Consider the following 26,388-nt stretch of genomic DNA (forward strand, 5'->3'; position numbering starts at 1 on the left):
GTAGCAGTTAGTTTGCGAAACCAGTCCTCGAGGTCGAGGATCACATTAGGAATCTACGGAACCACTATAGAGAGGGGAAAAGAGTAATTATGCAAAGTTTAGCAAAATTTATGGAAAAGATCTAAAAGAAATCCACTCACGTTCGAAATTCCATTCCTCGAGGAACGGTATAAACTTATAGCAATAATATCGACGGTCCTCACCCGAATGAACTGGATCATCCAACCTCCATCCTTGCCTTCGTCATTACTAGCGAAGAAAGGCTTGATTGATCGGCGTTGGAGTTTGATTAAACCTCGAAAATGTTGAGGTCGATATAACCGGATGAGGTGGCTAAGGATAAAATTGAGCCCTGTCTTTTTGCTGAAGAACCTCATCATTATTACAATTCGCTAAAAGGACGGATGAACCTGGCCTAAGGTTACTTGATATCTCCGCGAGAATTTGAGCACGAACGGGTCGAGGGGATCCTGTTGACAGCCAATTTTTTCCCTATATTTTTTTTTATGTAAAACACCTTTTAAAATAGCATGTATAAGCATATTGAGTATTTTCCAAGGCTAAATTATTTTTTCTTAATTTTTTAAAGATTTTTAAATCAATTTACTGCCCTATTTTACCAAGAAAATTCAATAATTATCCCAAAAATTAGCATTTTTGGTGATTCATTTATTGGAGTCTCATGTTTTTATTAAAATATAGCTAATGTATTTTTTACACAGTTTTACAAAACTATATGGTATTTTTTAAGGATAGAATTGCATAATTGCAATATTAGCCTTTTTTAGGTTTAAATTGGTTTCATATGCATAAAATGAGATTTTATATTTTTTAATTGATAATTATGTACTATAAATCATTTTGATGCTTTCAATTTATTTCTAGAAATTAATTTACTATTTATAATAATTTTAAAGGGGAAAATTGGCTATTTAAATAATAGCCCAATTCGTTTCAATTTTAGCCTAAAATCTGAATCCCAAATTGGACCCCAATTTCAGCCCAATTTCAGATTACCCGACCTAGGCCTCAATTACCCCCTACCCGACCCAGAACCTTGTTAAATCCTGGCCGTTGATAAAAAAGATCAACGACCCTCATTCGTCCTTACCTTTTTTAACCTAACGATCCCCCCAATACCCCTATCATTCCTCACTCGTCTCTATCTCTCTACCTCTGGTTCTCTCTAGAACCTTCCCCCTCCCCTCCTCTCCGATGAGTTCTGTTCACCTTCTCCGGCCACTTTCTGACATGAATTCATGGTGGTTTCACCACCACAAAGCCACATATGGTTCCTCGCGTTGGGTTACTGAAGCTGCGTGACTCGACCATGAAGAGTTGGGTTCAGACCTTTGTCGACTCAAGTTCACAACCATCTCTGGCCCTATTCCGGCAAGCTATGTCTATTTTAAAGCCTGGTCTCGGCTCCTCTTACTTAGATCCAAGCCTTTCTCATCGTTTGGGTTCCTCTGAAAATCCTAATTTTGAGGTTTTTCTGATCTCTTTAGATCTGTTCCAGATTTATGCTTTCCCTAAGTTTTAAACGAGTTTCTGGATTTTCTTTCAAAAATTATACTTTCAAAACCATCTCTTTTTCCGATCTAGGGTTTTTCTGAAATATTTAGATGTTTTATCGTATTTTCTCTTTCTTGTGTGTTTATTCTACTGTATTTTCCTCTACTGTGTTCTTGTGTATTTCTTCTACTGTATTTTCCTCTACTATTTTCTTGATTGTTTCTTACTAAGATCCTTATACTAAGTTCTAATTAAGTTTCTTCTAATACTTCTTAACATGCTTCTCGTGTCGTTCTTATCAATATCTCCAGTATGTTTCGTATTAGTTTCTTCTACCATGTTTTCTTTGAGCTCTTCTGCTGTGTTTCGCATGTTACTCTTCTATCATGTTTCTCATGAGTTTCTGTTGTTTTCTGATGGTGGAAACCCTAGAATTTGGGGGTTCCTCCAAGTCTGGCTATGTGACTTGATTGAACTAGGATTTTATTTAAAAAACCCTCAACTCTTTCAGACCAATTTCGAGTCTCTGAACTGAGTTTGGACATCCTTGTTTTCATATGATTCTGAACATTTGCTAAACTCTTCTAAGATCTTTTGCATTGGATCTTTTGTATGCTACTAGATGCTATCCCTCTTCTACATTACTGACTTATGTGACAACCATTACCTACTGATTTTTGCGAAGGCACGAAATCTTCTTTCAATTCAACATGTTTGTATGCTCTTTATATGTTATGAACCTCCCTCTAAAGGAGTTTTTAAATTTGTGATTAGTTCAGACTTCCTTCTGAATAGGCCTGACTAATTATTTTCCATTGTTTGTTGATTTTCCTGTGATTCGACTTAAGTTAAAACCTTTTCTCATCTTTTCTGACTCGGTTCATTCATGGACCAATAATTTGCAAAATCTCAGACCCTTTTATTTACTGGCTACTAATTGATTTTCTTACCTTACTTGTACAACCGTGTATTTCAAGTTCTGTCCTTAAATAACTTTTTATGTATTTTCCCCTAATTGCATGCTTTGCACAAGATATTTATTTGACTTTTTCCCTTAAATAGTTTTCCCGTTTGAATCTGAATTCCTTAATTAAAGGAAATCTTGTGTCATTGATTTCTAATTGATGATCAGTTCCTTAACTGCTTTCTTACCTTATTTCTGCCTGATTTTCACACTATAAATGCACAACTCTTTCACAAACTCATCATCAACTGAGAATTCTTCTAAACTTATACTCTCTCATAATAATATTCTCTTCTTATCTGCACTGTGTCAAGACTACTGTATTTTCTCTATTTGTTTCTTTGAAACTGGTATGTCCTAATTTATGCTTCAACATCATCACAATGTGTTTATTTACAGCTTTTACATCCGTGTCTACATTACTGTTTCTGTAAAGTTCAATATTTAAGTTAGTACGCTCATATCTTTCTATCTATTTTTGCTGTGAATCCTTACTCCCTATCCCCATTACCCCTATGTATTTGAGAGTTGTGACTTAAGGCATGGCAATGTGAGTTGTTGCCCATGAATTAAGTTTGAACCAATGGGGTCTTAACCTCTAAGCAAACAGTCTGGAGGGTGTGCCAACATCTCCTATTTATGGGTGTGCCTATTAGCCTGCTTTTCTTTTGCTCTTGCAAATTCCCCCATTCCCCTACACCCATATGTGTACTGATTTAAGCCGTTTCCCTTTTCCCTTTCCCCTTTCAGCACTCTATTTCTGCACTTGCACTCTCTCTTAGTCTCTAAGTTCTTCCCCCCTCTTGTGAGCCTTGCCTTGGGACCTTGAGTTCCCTCTGAACTTGGACACCTGAGGGCTGACCCTTCCACACTGCACTATGGTTTAATCCGGTAATACATTTGAGTGTAAGCACTGCCCGGAGTTTATATGAGACTCTTAGGGAACTTTGACACATCCAAATGGGAGAAAGGCTTTGGAACATGATCTCTTGGAGTTGGTTTGCTTCATATTTCAGACAAGAAGTTTGAATCAGGTTCTCCTTGGTTGTACTTTTTAATTTCTGATGTATTTACTTTACTTTACTTTATTTTTCTGGGCTATAATAATTTTATAATGAAAACTCGCGAGGATGGCTAGTGAAAAAGGGAGGGGTAACTATGTATGCAAAAAAAGGTAGATAACCTGCCTATAGGAGTTTCTGAATTTCTGTATTTCCATGTAGATAACCTGCCTATAGGAGTTTCTGAATTTCTGCATTTCCATGTAGATAACCATGTCTATAGGAATCTCTGATTTCTACACTTCCATATAGATACCATGTCCATAGGAATCCTGCATTCTCATATATAGAATTTCCTGAATTTCTGCACTTTCATAAAGATATCATGTCTATAGGAATCCTGCATCCTCTCATATAGATATCATGTCCATAATTACTCGAAATCTGAATTCTGCGTATGCATATATAGAAAATATGCGTATAGGTCTTTCTTAATCTTGCATATCTACTTTTCATTAGGCAAACATGTTTATAGGTCTTAAATAACGAACTGTAATTAAATATCATGTCCATAAAAAATACAACACCTAGATATCATGTTTGTAGGATTTCTGCATTTCTCTATGTCTATAAAAGTGTTCTAAAGTCGACAAATGCATAGAAAGCATGCCTATAGGAGCTTTAATCAAATTTGAATCACCTCACTTGCTTATGAGTCTAAAACCAACAATAATAATGCATTACCAGTTGCAGAACTTATGATCTTTTGCTAAAACTGGCCCTCCTTTTATAATTGACAACTTTTCTTAAATCAGTATGTAATCAGCTCATATTCTTGTTTCTGAAATCAGTAGATATCATGCCTATAGGGTCTTTGTCTAACACTTAGGTAAGCCATAAGGTGAAAGCTTATAAGCTGAATCAGATTTTATGTGCTACAACCAGCAGGCAGGCCTGATTCGGGCTTCTTATCTGAACTATGTAATAAATCAGTCTGCCTCAACATTTTAAGTTTTAATCAGACCCTAAACAGTACATGCAAATATTAAAACCTGCAAAGAAATAACCTAAAAAAAAATTCTCTGCCTTCTCTCTAAAAAATTCAGTGAACAGTACTTTCGACATCACTTTCCGGTGCCGTAATCCGGTGGTGGTAACCAACCAACTGGGTGTCAACAGATACATAATCTCCTTACAAGTAATACCCAATTGGTTACAACTTCAGATCTATAGTCATTTTTTGTAGATCTTAATTTCATTTTCACGAGTTACTGTAGCACACAGATCTCTTCATTCAATTTCAACACAGATTGCGTGAGGCAAATTCAAATCACAGTAGTATCGTTTTATTGCAAACATACTGCAACTTTGTCATGTAAGTAAGTGTTAAAGAAATACAACTGTAATGGACACACAGGAAGGTGGCTAGCCACTTTTGGTGGCTGCGCTACCTACACAACAACCTTCAAACATGGCACAAACATCAGGGATCACAAATAAGCCGATGGATTACTCCAAATTTCTGAAACCTTGCACTTTAAATGCTGCAATGCAGGAGCAACAGGAAGTTGAGCCAATTGCTATTCGTACACCTACAATATTAAATGGAGAACATGTTATTCAGTTCACAGAAGCAGAAGTAGAAAGGATGGATATCATTGAAGGATTACAATATGCAATAGTTGGTAAATGTTCTTATGGCAGCCCAGAAATTCAACAACTGCGTAAGTTAATACCAATTCAATGCGGAATTAAAGGTGAATGTAACATTGGATTTCTAAGGGATAGACATATTTTGATTAGAATGACATTAAAGTAGGACTCTCTTCATTTCTCATCAAAAACTCATTACATAAAGGACAGGGATGACTATCAATACCAGCTTAGGCCATTGATTTATGACTCAAAGTTTAGAGCAGATGAAGAAACACCCAAGGCAATGGCTTGGATCTCATTCCCAGGTCTATTGCCAACCTTTTTTGTAAAGGAATGTCTTTTTTCTCTAGCTTCAGCAGTGGGTAAACCTATGCATCTCGACATGGCTACAATTAACAAAACTAGACCTAGTTGTGCTAGGGTGAAGGTACTAGTTGATCTACTTGCAGATTTGCCTAAAAAGGTGAGGATGGATATATTCAACGAAGCTAAAGGAACAACAAGAAATGAATGGGTGAGAATTCAATATGACATGCTGCCTAAATATTGCAGACATTGTAAACTTCAAGGGCATGATCAATTTGAATGCTGGAGGATACACCCTGAATTATATGTGGAGAAGGAGAATGATGACCAAGCAGATACAACTAAGAAACGGGACATAAAGAACTCACAGCCTATAAAAATGTTATCTAGTGGAAAGGTCGTGGGTAATGTGATTATTACATCAAAAGAGCAATGGAAGGAAGTAAAGGACAACAGAGTTAGAATTGTAGTAAATCAAAATACTAGTCATAGTAATAATGGAATGGAGATGTCATCAGCGAAACAGCTTGAAAACAATAACAATAAAGAGGATACAAGCACTGTAGAGAGACAAGCAGAATCACAGAGCAACAGTGGTAAGGAAGTGGAGGCTATAGACAATGAAGATAATGATCATGTTCATGTAGCTAACAAGTTTGCAATATTACAAGGGCTGGAGAAAGAGGAAGAACCTACTAATCAATTGGGGAATGATCATGTTCATGTAGATAACAAGTTTGCAAAAGTGATAGATAATGCAGCAACAAGAAGTACAACACTTCACAACCATGCATCTACAAAACAAAAACCAAAAAATATGGTCAATACTGAGGAAAAATTAAATCCTGCAGCACAAATTTTTCATCTTAATTCAGCGGGGATTAGCTCGACTAATGGTCTAGTCAATGGAAATGAGGCATCAAAAGCTATAAACGATACTGCACAATGGGTAGAAAGAAGTTTCAAGAATAAAACAGGAGAGGGAATAGTGAAGATCAACAAACCATGCCAACAAATCTCTTCACAAGGTACATTAGTGAACAAGGTACCTAATAAAACTCCAAATCCTCAAGCAGAGGGTCAAAATCAGCTACATTTAAAGAAAGAGTGCAAGGCTGTGGAGGCAGGCTATGGGATACACAAAGGGAATACGACTCAGAGGAGAACGAAGTACCACAAGGAGCACAAGCTGATGAGGAACCAAATGAGAAGGACAAAGAAGAAGATGAGCAAAGTATAAATGGAGAACACCAAGTCAATGACAACAATGCAACTGAAATTACAGAAATTAGAAACTATGAAGGAAGAGACCAAGAGATAAATGATCCTGGAGGAACAAAAGATAATCAAATTCAGATATCACAAGAAGACCCACAAGGACATAACACAACAGATAAGGAGAAACAACAAAGAAATAAAACAAAAATACTGAATATTACTGTTACAATGGAGAAAAATCAGTTGCAGCTGTTAAAAAGACGAGAAGAGAATGCCTTGGTCCCTAAAAGGAATGCATTTGGAGCTACATCAGGAAGTAAGGAAGACAATGAAGAAGGAGAAGAACATGGTAAGTCAGGATACGACATGGATCAAGAAACAACTACACAACACCTTATGAATGCGGCAAGGCAAGGTGATTTATCACCTACGCACGTGGACAAGGCAAAATCAGCAGCAAAAGGAAAGAAGAAGCAACAAAAAGATAACCATGCAGTACCAAAAGCTGGGGTGCATACAAGGAGAACGCTAACTAAATCCAACAATCAGTAATGAATGCTATCATTTGGAACATAAGGTCAGTCAACACACAGCAAGCCTTTGAAAGGTTGACAAAAATGCACAGGAAAAAACGCTATGATTTTGTAGGATTAATGGAGCCAAAGCAACAAGCAAAAAAAATGGAAAGGTACAGAAACAAGATAGGACTTGCACAAGCAATTTCAAATGTTTCCAACAAGATCTGGGCATTCATAGATGAAGTATTTGAAGTAACTGTCATGTACAATATGGTGCAACAATTAACACTACGATTGGTTCATATTGAATCGCATGTGGAGTTTGTTCTAACTTTGATATATGCTAAATGTGATGCAATTGAGAGGATAGAATTATGGGATTCATTATATGAAATGACAAGGGATATGAATGCACCATGGCTAGTAGGGGGAGATTTCAATGTAATATGGGACGAAGAAGAGAAGTTTGGGGGGTTACCTGTGTCATTGAATGAAATTGATGATTTTCGACACTGCGTCAACACTTGCAATCTCTTCGATCTTGGATTTAAAGGTAGCATATTTACATGGTGGAATGGAAGAGCAGAGGAAGACTGTATATTCAAAATATTAGACAGATGCTTGGCCAATTCACAATTCCAACAAACATTCCCGGGAATAGAGGTGCAACACTTGGCAAAGACTGGATCTGATCATAGTCCAATGTATCTGAAGTGTGATACTGAGACTCCTCCAATAAAAAAGCCTTTTAATTTCTTGAATTTTTGGGTGGAACATGAAACTTTTAAAGACGTGGTGAGAGAGAATTGGACAGCTGATTTCAGTGCAAATCCTTTTATAATTCATAATCACAAGTTAAAAAAACTAAAGAAAGCCCTTTCATTGTGGAGTAAGGCTACGTTTGGAAATATTTTCCAAAAGATAGCAAGCATGGAGGAGGTAGTGTTGGTTCACGAAGCAGAATTTGAAGCAAATCCTACAAGGATGAATAGGGAAAGGCTACAAAAGATTAAGGCAGAATTGATCAATTGTCTTGCACTAGAGGAAAACTTTTGGCAACAAAAGGCGGGCATGACTTGGTTCAAGGAAGGGGATAGGAATACTAATTTCTTCCACGCACAAGTGAGAGGTAGGAGGAAGAGACTTCAAATTAACAGAATTCAAGATAGTGGAGGAACATGGATTGAAGAAGAAAAAGAAATTGCAGAGGAGGCTATCAGATTTTACGAGGAACAGTTCACAAAAATAACTTCTCCTTCTTTTTTTGAGATCGTAGACCATTTTCCTAATATGATGAACAATGAACAGAATGCAGAATTGATTAAACAACCAACAAAAGAAGAGGTTAAAGAGGCAGTATTTGGACTTAATGGTGATAGTGCTGGAGGGCCAGATGGTATGACAGGCAAGCTATATCAATCTTGCTGGGACATAATAGGGGATGACCTGTTCGACATGGTGAGGGCTTTTTTCAATGGTCATGAGTTACCAAAATGTGTAACACACACAAACCTAGTTCTGATACCAAAGAAAAAAGAAGTTACCACTTTTTCTGATCTACAACCCATAAGCCTCAGTAATTTTTCAAATAAGGTTATATCAAGGGTCATTCATGAAAGGCTTGTGAAATTTCTCCCAAATCTGATATCGGAGGAACATTCAGGTTTTGTTAAGGGCAGGAATATAGTAGAAAATATCCTTTTAACTCAGGAGATAGTCACTGACATCAGGCTTAGAACAAAGGCTGGACCAAATGTCATCTTAAAGCTAGATATGACCAAAGCTTATGATAGATTATCTTGGCTATTCCTAACAAAGGTAATGAGAAAGATGGGATTCACAGAAAGGTTGATAGGGATTGCCTTTGGATTAGTTTCAAATAATTGGTATTCTATTCTAATCAATGGTCAAGCTCATGGTTTCTTTAAATCCTCAAGAGGAGTAAAACAAGGTAATCCTGTATCTCCAACTTTGTTTATCTTGGCAGCAGAAGCATTATCTAGGGGCCTCAATGCACTTCATACTAACATGTATTTTTGTGGATTTGGAATGCCAAAGTGGAGTCCAAAAATCAATCATTTGGCGTATGCAGATGACATGATTATTTTTTCATCATCTGATGAAACTTCTCTGATGCTGATTATGCAAGTGTTGAATGCATATGAAAATGCATCTGGGCAGCTTATCAACAAGACCAAATCAGCAGTGTACCTGTACCATTTAACACACATTGATGAGGTCAGCAAGGTGGAAAGGATCACAGGCATTCATAGAAATGAATTTCCTATCACATACCTAGGTTGTCCTATTTTTTATGCAAGGAGAAAGCTGGAATACTATCAGCCCCTAATCACTAAGGTAATGGACAAAATGCAATCCTGGCAGGGCAAATTATTATCAGTAGGAGGAAGGGAAGTTCTCATATCCCATGTGCTGCAAAGCATGCCTATGCATCTACTATCAGCTGTAAACCCTCCCAAATATGTGATAAATAGATTGCACAAACTGTTTGCGCAATTTTTCTGGAGCATCTCTGTAGGAGGAACTAATAGACATTGGGCTTCATGGAATACCTTATGCATGCCACTTGAGGAAGGAGGAATAGGTTTCAGGTCACTACATGATGTAACAAAAGCATTATTCAGCAAATTGTGGTGGAATTTCAGAACAAAACCATGCCTATGGAGCTTTTTTGTATGTCAGAAATATTGTAAGAAAATGAATTCAGTAGTTGTTCCATGGAAAAGGGGGTCTCATATTTGGAGAAAAATGCTGGAATGCAGAGATCTTATTGAACATCAAATCTTTTGGCAAACAAAAAAGGGATCCTCACTTTTTTGGTTCGAAAACTAGACAGGTCTTGGGGCACTATATTTTTTAGTTCCTCAGGACTTTGGCATAAATGAAACAATACATAATGTACATGAAGTTACCTTAGATGGTGGATGGAATGTGGACAGGCTATTTGAAATGCTTCCTGAAGACTTAGCAGTACACATTCTTGAGAAAATCAAACCACCTTCACCTCAGCAGATTCTTGACGTGCCTTTTTGGATGCTGGAAACAAGAGGATATTTCAGTGTTAAGTCAGCATGGGATTATACGAGAAGAAGAGAAGAACCAATAAAAGCATATTGAATGATATGGGTAAAGGGACTACCTTTTAAAATAGCATTTTTCATGTGGAAAGTGTGGAAAGCAAAGTTACCTTTAGATGATTTCTTGAAAAAGGTAGGCTACTGCATGCCATCAAAATGCTGGTGTTGTGTACATCCTGATGAGGAATCTTTTCAGCATTTGTTTTTTAAATCAGAAACTGCAAAGACAACTTGGAAGTATTTTCTATCAAGGGCAGGAATAGCTGTGGAAGGAATTACAATGCACCAAGCAATCACAAAATGTTGGAATGCAAATGTGTGCTTAAGGCTCAAACCGGTAATGCAAGCACTCCCTTCATGCATAGTATGGGAACTCTGGAAAAGAAGAAATAGTATGAAGTATGGTGATGCTGTGACAACCAGCAGGGTGATTTATCAAGTGTCATCAAATCTCCAGGCATTAGTGAAAGTGAGAAAGCCAGGGATAGACATGGTACCTCACAAATGGAAAGACCTTCTAGCCATGATGGAAAATTTCACTCCTAAACTTAAAGTTACCAAAGTCATGTGGGAACCACCAAGTACAGGATGGCTAAAGGTTAATACGGATGGGGCATCGAGGGGAAATCCAGGCAGGAGTTCAATAGGTTTTTGCATAAGAAATGAAAATGGCGACATAGTCAAGTCTGTAGGGAGGGAGATTGAGGAGACGACAAACACAGTAGCTGAAGCGAAGGCAATGTTAGAAGCACTAAGGTTCTGCAGATTCCAACAATACTCTCATGTATGGCTTCAAACTGACTCAATGTTACTAAAAAAGATAATGGATGGGATTTGGAAACCACCATGGATCATATCTGAGCAGGTAGAGGAAATTATGCAACTAATGATTGGGGGCAATTACACAGTTACTCATATTCATAGAGAGGGCAACAAGTTGGCTGATCACTTGGCTAACTATGCTTTAGATCATGGAGAAATCGAATGCCAACATTTCTGGCATCTAGATGCACAAGGAAGGAGGTTGATTAATGAAGATAAGATGCAATGTCCAAGTCTAAGGGTGAAGGTGGACAGAAGATAAGAAGAAAACAGAATAGAAATAGCAGGAGACATGTCAACTTAATCGACCATCAAATACTAAGGGAGGAGGGTGTGTCTAGCGACAAGGTACAATTATGCTATATTAAAGAACAAACACTCTCCAATAATCAAGATGGGCAGGTGATATTAGGCTCAGTAAAAGATAACAATTCTATTGGTATATGCACACGCACGCGAGGGACTTGGCATGGAGTGATGAGAAAAACAATTCATGACAGCACATGGTCTACTCTGAAAAACGAGAAGCATGTCTTTTGGTTGGGGATGCGCAATCGAGCAATAACAAATGCAGGAAGAAAAACCAATGCACAAACATGGAGGGTAGCTGGGGAACACACATGCTAACACATCTGGAAGATAAAGCATGCTGGACATAGAGGAGTTTGATACTTGAGCATGCCATTGATTAGCTCAGATCGAGATATGGTAGACCGTGTCCATGGAATATCGCACACTGGAAATGAATTCATCGAGAATGGATTGGAGTGGTCCAGCAAGAGCATGGGATAGTGCATCAAAAACGAGGGAATATTCTAATGGAACTTCTTTAAGCATACTGCTAATGGCAGCCTATCGAAAAATAAGGCAAGGGAACAAATGCTTTCGAACATTGATAACCTCACCAAGATTATATGGAGCTCACGTGCTTTGGAGTGCAAAACACAAAGCTGTCCCCATTTATAACCTCAAGGAATCAAAAGCTGCCCCAGTTGTTAGCGCACAAAAGACATTCATCTTGACGAAAGATTAATGAAATCTTTGGCGTGATCGAACACGGAGGATATGCAGTCCCAAAATAACATGCACATGCTTGGATAAAGTCGTATATTTCAAAGATTAATAGCTTTAATGTTATATCAATGTTGAGTGCAACACTCAATTTTGATAATAGGATCTTTGTTAAATTCATACTCTATTTACGTAGGGTATCTTGACATTGTATTCTGTCGTTTATCATGTTATAAATAAAACTAACCCTAGGCGTTTGCCTAGTGGATTAAAAAAAAACAGTACATGCAAGTCATGCTACATTATGTGCTTTCTTTGGTTTAAAGGAGGTCTGTCTGAGCCTTTTTTATTTGTTTATATGCTTCCCCAAACTTGCTATATGTGTTTTGTTTGTCTCCTTAGTATTTTACCTTTTGAAACCACAAATAAGCCCAATACCTCCTCCCTTTAGGATTAGTAGTCCCAAGTGCCTCCGGGGCTGATAGCATTGGGGCGGGTAATAGCATGCAATAAGTAAACGAGACCATTCTGCGCTTTAATACCTTAACGGGGTGGGAAAGGGTAGATATGGATATGATGACCACGCGATAACATCACGTGTAGCCCCTCACTGAGGAGTGATTACCAGATGTTGTGTGGCGTGATCGATATTATCAATAAACCTAGGACCCTCCCCCCCCCCTTTTTTTTCTTTGTTTCTTTTAGTTCCTTCTTCTTACTTTTGTTTATTTGTAACCATTACGTGAAAATTCCCTCTTATTGAAGCCTTTATTTGCCTATGTGTTATTTGCACTTAAGTCACAACAATAGTTTGGCCGGGAACCACACTAGTGGATCGTGAGGGGTGCCTAACACCTTCCCCTTGGGATAATTTCAAGCCCTTACCCAATCTCTGGTTACTCAAAACAAACCTCTCCTAATGTCCTAATGCACTTTAATCATTAGGCGGAGACTCTTCAAATCAAACCCAATTCTCAAAAGGAATGAGTTGTCCTCCCAAATGTCATAAACCCGATTTCGCGAGAAAAAGGGGGCGCGACAAACCCAACGTAAAGGGGTATGTATATGCACTCAGGAACCCCTCTATGTAAGTTGTGATGTCCACTCCTCCAGAAGGTATTTGCAAAACAACCTTCTATCCCCATTTACACTCCCTCCTCACAGCATCGAGATGATTTTACTCAATTGACCTTATGTACCTCAATGCATGCTCTCGACGGCCGGCGGCATCGGGAAGGAAGAAATAAATGAACCGGCGAGGTTTTGAGCCGATGCAGCGGAGGAACTGGAGGTGAAAAGGAATCGTATAGAAGAGAATAGGTGTTGCACGATAAAAAAAGTCCTTAGTGAGAGGAAAAAACAAGTTTATATAGAGGAAGGCGACGACAGTTCATTAGTATTGATGGCCGACCTGATGTGCATTTATTACTTTTGGGTAAGAGTATTGATGGGACGCTTTGGTCATTTAAACGCTTACATCATAAGAGTGGTGCCATCATAAAGGACTCCAAGAATTCAAAACGTTTCATATCATTTCATTCTAAGAAATTTGGGGACTATCTGTATATGGTCGAGATCGGAGAGCTCGATTTTGAGGGCTGAACGGAACCCCATGCTCGAGTTCGGGGTAGCACGAAATAAAGACCAGATTTGGCTGGAAAATGCATACCTCGGGGGAGAAAATCGAAGACCCGCCATGATCTTCCTCGAGGGCAGTACAATTTGAATGACACTCAAGAAAGAGCGGGAATTCCCCAAACATGTGGGTTAGGGTATAATTTAAGGGATAAGATTTGTATGAAATAGTAAAAGTCCGTACTAGGTTGTTATACAACTATACCAATAGAATTCTTTACCATAATTGGAAACATACCATATTAGAATTTTCCCCTTATATATAAAGGGGACCCCAATATTTGTAAAAGAGATCTCATTCACTGTAATAGAATATTCTACTCTGCTTTTCTCGTTTACCGTGCTCAATAATTGTTCTTCAACTTTATTATTTTTACTTTATTGTTCATACTTTATTAGTTCGTAGCTAACCTCGAGGCCCCCGAGATTATCGAGATCGAGGTCCCCGCTGCTCCAGCAACATTGGTTTGGTTCATTAATTTTTCTTACTTAAACCTAATATTACTTGTATATTCACTAGTATTGGAATAAATCACATATCTTTAAAACTACAAATTATTTTTAATTGTTACTCACATTTTTCGAGGTAAATAGTAACGTAAAATTTATCCAACTCAAAAGTTTATCACACAAAAGTTATTTTATTTTTATTTTTTTGTCACATGACAATCATTCAACTTTAGCCAAGTTAACTAAGAAGTAAAATCTCATCTAAATTTATATAATTTTTACTGAATATATCACATAGCATTGTGAAATAGCTAATTAGCTTAATACAACATATTAAATGTAATGGATTATTACAGAGAGTTTGTCCCTGGTTTTCTCTTTCTAATACTAATCTCCTTTATGGTTTACGAAATTATGCTTATTTCCTTGTTTGATTTCATTATAACACTAATCTACATTGGAATCTACTAGATTTTATGTTTGTCATTGAACTATTTGATGCTCTAACAACGACTCTTCTGCTAATTAGAAAAGTTATTTTAAAATTCACTAAACAAATTAGTATGCTAGTAAAATTAAAATATGGTCAATTTATACTTTTAAATTAATGATAATGAATTAACCATTATTATAAAGAAATCAAAATAAGAAAAGAATATGTAATATTGTAAATTACAATGGAGATTTGTGTAATGAAGCGAAACCTAAATTGGTATTTGAAATTATCCCAAATTTAATTAACTTATTTTGGAGTGTCATGTCATTGTCACGACCCAAAATTCAAACCATGGAGCCCTGATGACGCCTAACATTTACTTGCTAGGCAAGCCAACGTTAGCTAAATAGTTAACCAATTTCAATAGTTTGAAAGGAGAATAATGATGATGAACGATTGATAAAATTTGAAATACATATGATAAATCCATAAGTAAAACGGTCTATACTAATCCCAGAAATTCGGAGTCATAAGTACATGAGCGACTATAATACTATAAATATGGTCAAAATAAAATACATCCGTTTTAAGCAAGATAAACAGTAAAAACAAGGTTGTTTACCGTGAAAATGGTAATAACAATTAAATTTGTTGATGTGACTCTAAAAATACGTGATCTATTTTTATGCTAGTTGTTAAGGAGTTGATGCTAAGTATATAAGATTTAGAGACGAAATAAAGTTAAGGAGAGAGCTATAATCAAACCGATAGGACAGTAATTCGGGGCTCGGGCTTGTCGATTCTGGGCTTCGGGGTCGATCTCGGAGCTCGATTACGAGCTATCGAAGGTAGTTGCTATGTGGCTAACAGTTATAAGAAAATCAATGGAGGCTCTTTATGGCCAATGATAGTCAATAAATGATGAACAAATATGAAGATAATAAATGAAAGCAATAATATCAAGAGAGTATATGAGAGAGCAAAGAGAATGTTCTTCTATATTTCTTATGGAGCAGCTGGAGCAACAAAGTTTACAAAAATGGTAGGAATGCTCTTTATATAGGAGGGAAATCCTAACATAGTACAAAATACATTAATTACTTGGGTACGGGGATATGACAACTAGACATGATGTCCTAATACCCTAAATTAGGTTTAGAATAGCCTGCTAGGCTCTGTCAGTCTTAGCCAAGTGCCTTGGGAACTCCTCTCTTCTATAATATAGCCGTTGGCCTGCACTACCCCGAGGTCGAGCCCCGACGGCCCTCAATAGTGAGCCTCGACCTCGGTTTCGAACCTCGAGAAGCATGTTCGTAGGGCACCATAATGACAGGGAAATTGGACCCCCCGATTTTATCATACACAGATAGTCTCGACGTTTCTTAGAGTGAAAGTGATAAGAAATGACCTTGAATTTCTTCCCCCTTCGATACTCTTGTAATGACGTGATTCACAAGGTGCCAAGATGCGATGCATCTGCAGCCCTTGAAGATTTTTGCATTGACTATGGCAGTTGGCTGTCTCTTGGCATTCTTCAATGCGCACGCAGGGTTTCTATAAATACTCCCCTTCTTGTTCTCTATAACTCAGTGTATTCCCAAACCCTAGAAAAGGTTTATTTTTTCCTTTGCTTGCATTTTTTCTTAGGAATTCAACTCTCCTTCTCCTTCCAGAAATTTCTAGAAATGGCAAAAACTTCTGCCTCCGCTTCTCAGGAGGCTGTGGCCTCACCCTCTTCGTTTTTATCTCAAGGTGAAGTGACAATGCCTCCTTGTGCGGAGGAATGTGTTCCAGGATCTTTTGCGATGGCTTCTAATTTCAAGGTCGAGAGACCTTCTTCGAACCCAGGGTGCAGTGAGCCCGTGACTCAGTATATTAGCTCGATAACAGACTTCGGAAGAGTGAAAGCTGATTGTCGTTGGGGGTAAGCGGTGCTTGTGGAGATCCCTTCTTGGGATGAGGACATTACGACATACAAAATAGGTTTCCTCAGTGTGTACACTTATTCGTTTACTCTAGGCCCGGTGGGGCCATCTTCGCCCCCGATTGACCCCGTGATTTTCGACTTCTGCCAACGATGCCAAGTGACCCTTAGAAATATTCATTCTTCATTCTGTCATGTTGTTTACATGATCAGGTATTACGTGAACATGATCGGGGAGGTTCCCTTCACCCTTGATCATCTAATCAGGATGTATAGCCCCCGTCTCTTCCGTGGGGGTTTAATCAAAATCCGTTGCCGAGCCTCGAGGTCCCTCTTTGCATGTACCGAGGAGCTCGAAAGGGGGATGGATAAGCCGATTTGTCTGAGTGAGTACTTCTGACCTGATCCCAGCAGAAAAGACACCGTTCCCCGAGAGGTGGAATGTGGAGAGTAAGTAGACATGTTACCTTGCCTTCCCTTGCTTCTCTTTGGCTATGTTCTTTCAAGCACTTAATGTTTTTTTTATTACTGCAGCCGCAACAATTTATCCTGGCATGGTTTCAGACCTCTTGAATTGGATCGGTCGTTTGTACTCGATTTGCCCGTATGCTGAGCGAGTGTGGCGTGATTTATCCCAGGCTCGGTAGGAAGCTAAGAATCACGGTGAGCCTCCACCCTTGCTGTAGTCATCCTTTTATACTTAAATCGCTACTGGCACCGCTCCCATTCCATGTGCTTACCTCTTGCCTTTGTGTAGGTCTGAGGGAAGTCCCCTTGATGAAGGGAGCATTACCCGGCGGGGAAGGAGCTTTGGTACCCGATGAAGGGAAGAAAAGACAAAGGGATCCATTGGATGGGCCTTCTGAATCCAAGAAGATTAAGGTGGAAGAGACTAAGGCCGACCCGACATCTCTAACCCCAAAACCGGTGAGAAACCCTCGAGTTTAGGGTGGGGAGGAAAACAACTTCTCGAAAGCATCCGAGGGAGGGGTAAACCTGGCCTATCCTAGGGCCATAGAGATGGTGGCTTCCAAGACAGAGACTGATGTTGTTGTGGTCCAGCTTTGTAGTGGAGAGAGAACTGATGGAGTATTGAGTATTTACCCCGAGCTGGCTAGTGTCTAGGGTTCCCCTCGGGCCGAGGTGCCTTTGATAGTCGATTTGGAGGGGCCTAGCTCCGAGGCCCTGAATAGACAAGGGATGGCCCCGATTAATCTTGCTAGTGCTGAGGTCGTGATCGATTCTCCTCAGGGAACGACCCTACCTTTGAAAGGAGTGAAAGATGCCCCGTGCGAAGAATCTCCCGATGTGGGGATGCCCGTCAAAGGCGGAGATGTGCTCAAAAGGATCCCAACCATTTCCGAGGGAGTTCCTGAGGTCGATGCTTCCCTCGTCTTTGGTGAATTGAGCAGGCTTTGAGAGCAGGTAATCTTTGCTAACCCTGTCTATCGCTCGAGCCTCGGCTTCCTTGGCCATTGTCTTTCTAACTTGTTTTTTTCGTGGCTTCATGCCAAGGCACTTTATAACTAGTCTTTCACCCGGTATCAGGTCGAGGTGACCCGTCTCGAGCGTGAGAAGGCTCTCCTTAGTGAACAAGTTATCTAGTCCCCATCTGCCTTTATCTGAATGTTTTGCCAAATTCCAGCGTTTTAACATCTTGGATTTGAGGGAGGAGCCTTTATCTGAATGTTTTGCCAAATGCTGCTGAGGGAGGAGCTTCGGACCAGAGACTCCGAAGTCTCCGAACTCAAATGACATGAGAGAGAGATAACTTCCGAGAGGGATGCCCTCTAGGAGAAGGTGATCTTGGTTGGGCGTCAGCTTAGTGAGGCGAGGGAGGATAGTAGCAAGTACCGAGGTCTCCATTGCGAGCTGGTGGCTATATTATCCAGGATCAAGACTGAAGCTGAGACGCTTATATCTTTGCATGGAGAAGATGCTACTGCGACAAGCTCTCAAGCTGGAGGGGCATTCGAAGGGGTCGAGCTGAAGTTGAGTCGGGTAGTGGAGCGTGCTCGATTAGGATCTCGGGGGAGAATTTTTGGGGACATACATGTGGGAGACATCATTTTGCCCGCCGAGTTCGAGAGAGTGGAGACCCTGGAGAAGAGAGATGCTGCCTTCCTTGCTTTCGGAGGTGCGCCGAGTAGTGGATTAGGAGGTGATAGAAAGGAAGGTGGAGCCCCCGGAGGGGAAGAGGCCATCGAAGGGGAGCTGCTGAAGGACTCATAATTGTCGGGATGCAACCATTGGTGGAGACACCGAAGATGTAGATTTGGTGACAGATTAGAACTCTGTTTGTATCCCTCTTTGTATATGGTACTTTCACAGTATGTTGTAAACAAAGTTTGCGCTTTTTTCATATATATATAAAAGAAGCTTCGCTCCTTCCGTATTCCCTTTTATCTCAAATTCGGCCAAGTGAACTAGTTTCCGAGTTAGTAGGATTCCTTAGATTTTCGATACGGCCCTGGGGCTCATTAGGCTAGACCGTGGGCTCTTAATCTTGGTCGATGCGACCTTTATTATAAGCTGGCATTTGAGCTTTTATGCTTTTGTTCAACTATTTTGGGTTTAGTCTCCGAGTCGGGTTTTGACTCGAGCTCATTTGACCCTCATGATTTTATGTTTGTGTGGGCTGGCGACAATGGCTCTTACGCCTTTGATCGAAGCGATCTTTTATGTGCATGGCCCTGAGGCTCATTAGGCTGGCGACAATGGCTCTTACGCTTTTCCCTTAGGCATATGTAGTTAACTACTTTAGGTTCAGTCTCCGAGTCTAGTTTTGACTTGAGCTCAATCGACCCTCAAGTTTTCTAATTTGTGTGATCTGGCGACAATGGCTCTTACGCTTTGGGCCGAAGTGACCTTTTAATGTAAGCTGGCAACAATGGCTCTAACGCTTTGCCCTTAGGCATATGTATTTAACTATGTTGGGTTCATTCTCCGAGTTGGGTTTCGACTCGAGCTCATTTGACCCTCAGGCTTTTACGTTTGCGTCGGCTGGCGACAATGGCTCTTAAACCTTTGATCGAAGCGATCTTTTATGTGCATGGCCCTGAGGCTCATTAGGCTGGCGACAATGGTTCTTACGCTTTACCCTTAGGCATATGTAGTTAACTATTTTGGGTTCAGTATCCGAGTTAGGTTTCGACTCGAGCTCAATCGATGCTCAAGTTTTCCAATTTGTGTGAGCTGGCAATAATGGCTCTTACGCTTTGGGCCGATGCGGCTTTTTATGCGGGCTGGCGAGAATGGCTCTTATGCCTTAGGTTGAAGAGACCTTTTAATGTAAGATGGCGACAATGGCTCTTACGCTTTGCCCTTAGGCATATGTAGTTAACTATATTGGGTTCAGTCTCCGAATTGGGTTACGACTTGAGCTCATTTGACACTCAAGTTGTCATATTTCAGGCTGGGACAGTGGCTTTTACGCTTTTGGTTGATGCGACCTTTTAGTGTAAGTTGGTGACAATGGCTCTTACGCTTTGGGTCGAAGCGACCTTTTATTGGCTTTATTTTCCCCTCCTTAAGGACTTTTGAAGTAATTTTTACCTGACCCATCATCGGTTTGGAAGAACCTCGATTTCGAGTAACTTGCGGCGATGTTCGAGCACCTCAGGAGGTTTGGCTCAGAGACTAAGTAGCTCGAAGCCTGTGATTTGCAGCCGACATGGTCGAAGCTCTTTTGCCTATGCCGAGGGTAGTCTGTTTAACTGGTTCTTTTAAAGTAGATTCAAAGTAATGGCCTGTGATTTTGTAGCGACGGTCGAGCGTCCCCAAGTCGCGTTAGTTTGGCTGGTACAGTCGTATGACCGTAGTCATTTGTTCTTGGCCAGAGCCATTTTGATCCCGAATGAAGTAGTTTAGGCGTCTATGTCGAGGGTATGCCATTTTAGGGGTCTTACAAATTCGATATATAGCATTAACTTTGGGATCGAGTTTATGCCTGTAGTAAGGTCTTACAAAACTTTCATGCCTTGTTGGAGTTCTTACAATTTTGGATACTTGGTACAAGTATTGTTCATGCCTTGCTTGAGGTCTTATAGATATTTGTTATTGCCTTATGTAGGTCTCACGATACCGAGTCTGCCCGCTCAAGGTCTTATAGCCTGGGGTCTTTAATGAATGGCGATTGACAAGAGTCTCCGAGTCATCAAGGTGGTTCTAGATCAGGAGCCGTTACTCGTGAGCTCGGTATTGCCTCATCGAGGGCTTATGTTTTTGGAGATTCCGACCCTGAGGTCATGCGATTTTGGAGATATCGATGCCAGTCCCTGAGTGTTCAGGGTACTTTTGACCTTGGAGATGTTTCGTGATTTTCATGCTACCTCGTTGAGGGCTTATGAGTTTGGAATTCCAACCTCGAGGTCATGCGGGTGTCGAATTGTTGATGCTAGTCTCCGAGTATTCGAGATGCCTTTGATGGAGGAATCGTTTTATCGAAAATGCTGAGTTTCCTTTGGAGTATGAGATGCTTTGACAAAAAGTATTCTTTGATTGCTTGACACAAGTATACATTGTTTCATTGTCAAGGGACCGACTACATAGGCACGGTTCGTTCGATCGTTTTGCCCGATACATCATTTTATTAATGGGACCCTGTGGGAGATGCCCTCCAATATTTGAGGTTGATTGCAAAAGAAGCCTGGAATATTTGTCGAGTCTTCCTTAGGTATAATGTGGATGTTGCCTCATTAAACACCTTGCCGGTAAAACCCTTCTGGGGACAAAATTCGGTCGAAGGAAAAGAGTGCAACGCTTGCTCGCAGGTGTTTACGGAATTTTCAATCGAATGCCCTAGCAATAATACCGTTTAAGCATTGATATGTTCCAGTTGCTCGGATGCTGCTCGCCCTCCATGGTGCCAAGCTTATAAGACCCTTTGTTGACTACTCTGAGTACACGCTATGGTCCCTCCCAGTTTTGGCCTAGCTTTCCTTCGTTAGGGTTTCGGGTGTTGAGAGTGACTTTCCTTAGGACTAAGTCCCCAACCCCGAAGTACCGGAGGTTTGTTCTCCTGTTATAATACCTTTTGATTCTTTGCTTCTGGGCGGCCATTCAGACCAACGAGGTTTCTTATTTTTCATCTAGTAGTTCGATAGCCATTGTCATGGCCTCATTGTTTGAGCTCTAGGTGGTGTGTTGGAATCTGGCGCTTGGCTCCCTGACCTCCACCGGTATCAGAGCCTTGGCGCCGTATACTAGAGAGAAGGGTGTTTCCCCTGTGCTTGATTCTGAAGTTGTTCGGTATGCCCGTAGTACTTTGCGCAACGTTTCTCTCCACTTTCCCTTGGCTCTTTCCAGCTTATTTTTTAAGTTCTAGATGATGGTTTTATTTGTGGACTCTGCCTGGCTGTTTGCACATGGGTGGTAAGGTGTTGACATGATTCTCTTGATTTTGTGGTCTTCAAGGAACTGTGTTACCTTGCTTCCGATGAACTGCCTCCCGTTGTCGCATGTTATCTCGGAAGGAATCCCGAATCGGCACATAATATGATCCCATATGAAGTTAATGACTTCTTTTTCTCTAATTTTTTCGAAGGCCTGTGCTTTCACCCATTTTGAGAAATAGTTAGTCATAAATAAAATGAATTTAGCTTTATCTGGTGCCATTGGTAAGGGGACGACGATGTCCATTTCCCATTTCATGAATGGCCACGGCGATATGACCGAATGTAGTTGCTCGTCAGGCTGGTGAATCATGGGGGCAAATCCCTGGCATTTGTCGCACTTTAGGATGAATTCCTTGGTGTTTTTTCCATGTTGTCCCAGTAATAACTTGCCCTGATCACCTTTCAGACTAAGGAGTCGACGCCGAAATGATTTTCGCAAGTACCCTCATGAATTTCTCGGAGTACATAGTTTGTATCATCTGGTTCCAGGCATACTACCAGGGGGCCATCGAAAGTCCTTCTGTATAGAGTCTCGTTTTCATCGAGCGAGAATCGGGCTTCTTTGGTTCGCAGGGCCCTCGATTCTTTTGGATCCGCGGGCAATTTTTTGTCTCGTAAATAATCAATATATTTATTTCTCCAATCCCATGTTAGGCTGGTTGAATTAATCTCGGCATGAACTTCCTCGACCACTGATTTAGATAGCTGAACAACAGGCCCATGGAGTAGGTCATCTTCTTCAATAGATGATCCCAGGTTTGCGAGGGCGTCGGCCTCGCTGTTCTTATCTCGAGGTACATGGGCTAAGGTCCATTCTTTGAAATGACGCAGTGTGACTTGGATTTTATCCAAATATCTCTGCATCCTATCTTCCCTAGCTTTGTAGCTCCCATTCACCTAGCTTACTACCAGAAGTGAGTCGCATCTTGCTTCGATGGTCTCGGCTCCTAAGCTTTTGGCCAGTTCTAAACCTGCAATCACAGCTTCGCACTCGGCTTCATTGTTAGTCAACTTTGTAGTTTTTATAGATTGTTTGATTATGCCGCCAACAGGTGGCTTCAGGACTATACCAAGTCCGGATCCTCTTACGTTTGTGGCACTGTCAGTGAACAAGGTCCATACCCCGAAAGACGTGCCCAATTTTAGCAAAAGTTCCTTCTCTACCTTGGGTACAAGGGAGGGTGAGAAATCGGCCACAAAGTCTGTCAAAATCTGGGACATGATAGCTGTTAGAGGTTGATACTCGACATTATACCACCCGAGTTTGATGGCCTATTTGGCCAATCGGCCCGATAGCTCAGGTTTATGCAATATGCTCCGGAGAGGGTATGTCGTCAAAATGCAAATACGGTGGCATTGAAAATAGTGTTTTAATTTTTGCGAGGCACTTATTAGCGCGAGAGCCAGTTTTTCTACATGTGGATTCCTAGTTTCGGCATCTCCTAGGGTCCGGCTTACATAATAGACAGAAAATTGCATACCTTGTTCCTCTCGGACCAGCACACTGCGTACCGCTATTTCGGATACGGCCAGGTACATATACAATATTTCGTCCTCCTTTGGCGTATGGTGCAGAGGTGGGCTAGTCAGATATCGTTTCAATTCTTCTAAGGCGTGTTGGCATCCCGGAGTCCATTCAAAGCTGTTTTTCCTCTTGAGCAAAGAGAAGAAATGATGGCTCCTGTCGGATGACGTCGATATGAATCTGCCAAGGGCTGCTATTCGCCCTGTCAGCCGTTGCACGGCCTTGACATTATTTACTACCATAATTTCTTTGATGGCCTTGATTTTCTCAGCCGGGAGGCGGGTATGATCTGGTCGAGTAACCAAGCTGTTCTACTACCTCTGACCTGATTATGCTGGTCGAGCTGCTTGGATCCACGAGCACATATTTAACTTGGATGTTGTTTAAGAGAAATAAGATTAACAGCGCGTCATTGTGTGGTTCTATCAAGGTCTCGAGATCTTCTTTGCTAAACGCGAGGGTGTCTTCGGCCACGCGGTCTCGGATCGGCCTTTCTGTTGTGGCAGATATCTTTGTCCGCTTGATTATGGGCCCTTGGGGAATGTCGATCCCTCCAATAATCTATCACGATTTTACTATACACAAAGGTAGAATGGGACATCAACGAATTCGAATGCCAAACAGCTCTACCTCAAGTCTCATGGGCAAGTCGGATCCGAGAAAAGTCCTCTACACACCGTTGGGACCAATACTGGGATCTGGACAAAAAGTGCAGAAGTGTAGTATTAGTATAACGACCTCATGTACCATCTATGTATCGAGCCTAACCTCGACAAAAAAGTGTCAAGGTTACGAAAATACACTCACAATAAACATGTATGGACAATAAATAATGACAACAGAATATAAAGAAAGCAAGTGAACTCATAAGAACGGGACCGGAAGGTCAACCAACCGAAGGCCCCATAATAACATCTTCTCAAGATACTCATATCACAGACATGTAACGATCCAACCAGTCATTTTAATTTTTGCATTTTGTTTTGGTAGTTTAGATCGTGAATAGCTTCATATGATTTGTTATAACTTGCATGTATGGTCGGTTTTAGTTTTCGAGTGATTCGGGATTGATTTGAAAGAATGATTCTCAATTTCTAAACTTTAAGTTGAAAGAGTTGACCAAGTTGATTTTTGTGTGTGTAACCTCAGATTAATGTTTTGATAGTTTTGTTAGGCCGGATGGTAATTTTAGGCTTGGGTGTATGCCCAGATTTGCATTTGAATATTTCTAGAAGGTTTTGGCCCTAATTGGCGAAGGTTGGCAATTTGAAAGTTTGGATAGTTTATAGGTTTGATAAGAGTTGACTTTGATGTTATTGGGTTAGAATTAATATTTTGAGAGTTGGAATATATTCTTTATGTTATTTGAAACTTGTATACAAATTTTGAGGTGATTCTGAGTTGTTTAGACGTGTTCGGCATAAATTTGAAATTTAATATTTGAAATAGTTCATTAAGCTCAATTTGAGGTGTGATTCGTGGTTTTGATGTTGTTATATGAGATTTGAGGCCTCAAGCAGGTCCGTATTATGTTTTTGAGACTTATTGGTATGTTCGGGCGGAGTCTCAAGGGGCTTGGGTGAGTTTCAGATAGGTTTGAGTTATGTTGCGCTCGTTTTTAATGTTTCGACGTCATTTCTTCAAGCATAAATAGTAATACCTTAAGAAAATAAGCTCTAAATTCTGTGTTGATTGTAGATTAAGATCCGTATCGTAATTACGAAGACATAGCAAAAAGAATCGTCGAATTTGAACATCGTATGAGGGAGTTATGCCCATTTTAGTGTCAAAGATGATATATGGTATTGGTGCTTCGCAGATGCAAAGTGGGGTCCGCACCCATGACTCCGCAAGTATGAAAAATGGTCTGCCAGTGCAGAAACAATAGCTGGCAGACCGCAAGTGCTGCTTTTTAGGCGCAGATGCAGAATTCTGTGTATTAAAATAAATCATACTATGTTCTTTTGCTATTTTGAGAATATCTTGAGTTCTAGAGCTCCATTTGAGGTGATTTACGCGGTGTTCTTCTCCTTTTTTATGGGGGTAAATATTTAACCTCAATTTTTGTATTTTAACATGAATACACTAGTTTATTTGTGAATTAATCCATATTTTAATTGGGAAATTAAGGATTTTTGTTTAAACTTATTTAAAAGTCAATAATTGAGTTTTGAATAATGATTCAGAGACAAAATTGGATGGAATTAGTATGGTTGGATTTGTAGTCGAATGGGTGATCAAAATTTATCAGTTTTGTCCAGTTTCAAGGTGTGGGTCCAGGTTGACCTTTTTGTTGACTTTCCGTATTTGCTTAAAGATTCAACTTTTGTTGTTTGAGTTTATTTTCTATGACATTATTAGATATTTTTGGGTTGTTATTGGCTAGTTTCAAGCCGTTCGGAGATCGACTCGCATGGTATAGTGTGTCTAGAGTATTATTTTGGCTTGATTGAGCTAAGTAACTGTATGCGGTAAAACCGAGGGCCCGATTTCCCCGTCATTAGGTCGCCTCGCGGACATGCTTCTCGAGGTTCAAAGCCGAGGTTGAGACCCACCCTCGGGAGCCATCGAGTTCCGGCCCCGGTGGGCAGTGCGTACTAATGGCTATAATAGGGGAGAGGGGAGTTCCCAAGGAACGCAGTTGATATTGACAGGGTCTAACGCTATCTAGTTGTTCAATCCCTTTACCTTTATGATTAATGTATTTTGTACTACGTTGGGATTTTCCCTCATATATAATGGGGGGGGGGGGGTCCTTGGCACTTTGTAAATTCTGTTGCTCCAACTATTCTACACGAAATATACAAGAACTCTTTCTTTTCTCTCTAGCATATTCTCTCGACACTATTGTTATTGCTTATTACTTTCATACTTGTTCTTCATTTATTGATTGTTATTGGCCATAAAAAGCCT

The 26,388-nt window shown here is 40.2% G+C and overlaps 1 protein-coding gene across 1 annotated transcript; it reads left to right on the forward strand.

The window, feature by feature from the left end:
* Positions 1-10,358: 10,358 nt before the first annotated feature.
* On the forward strand, positions 10,359-11,360 carry LOC138883088 (uncharacterized). Its single transcript, XM_070163748.1, has one exon. The coding sequence runs from the start codon at positions 10,359-10,361 to the stop codon at positions 11,358-11,360; it is 1,002 nt and encodes a 333-aa protein (XP_070019849.1).
* Positions 11,361-26,388: the final 15,028 nt, after the last annotated feature.

Source organism: Nicotiana sylvestris, chromosome 12, assembly GCF_000393655.2.
Source record: "Nicotiana sylvestris chromosome 12, ASM39365v2, whole genome shotgun sequence".
NCBI lineage: Eukaryota > Viridiplantae > Streptophyta > Magnoliopsida > Solanales > Solanaceae > Nicotiana > Nicotiana sylvestris.

Bases quoted from the DNA above. Each gene is read 5' to 3' on its own strand.
- LOC138883088 (XM_070163748.1), top strand. From the start codon at position 10,359: ATGTGGAAAGTGTGGAAAGCAAAGTTACCTTTAGATGATTTCTTGAAA.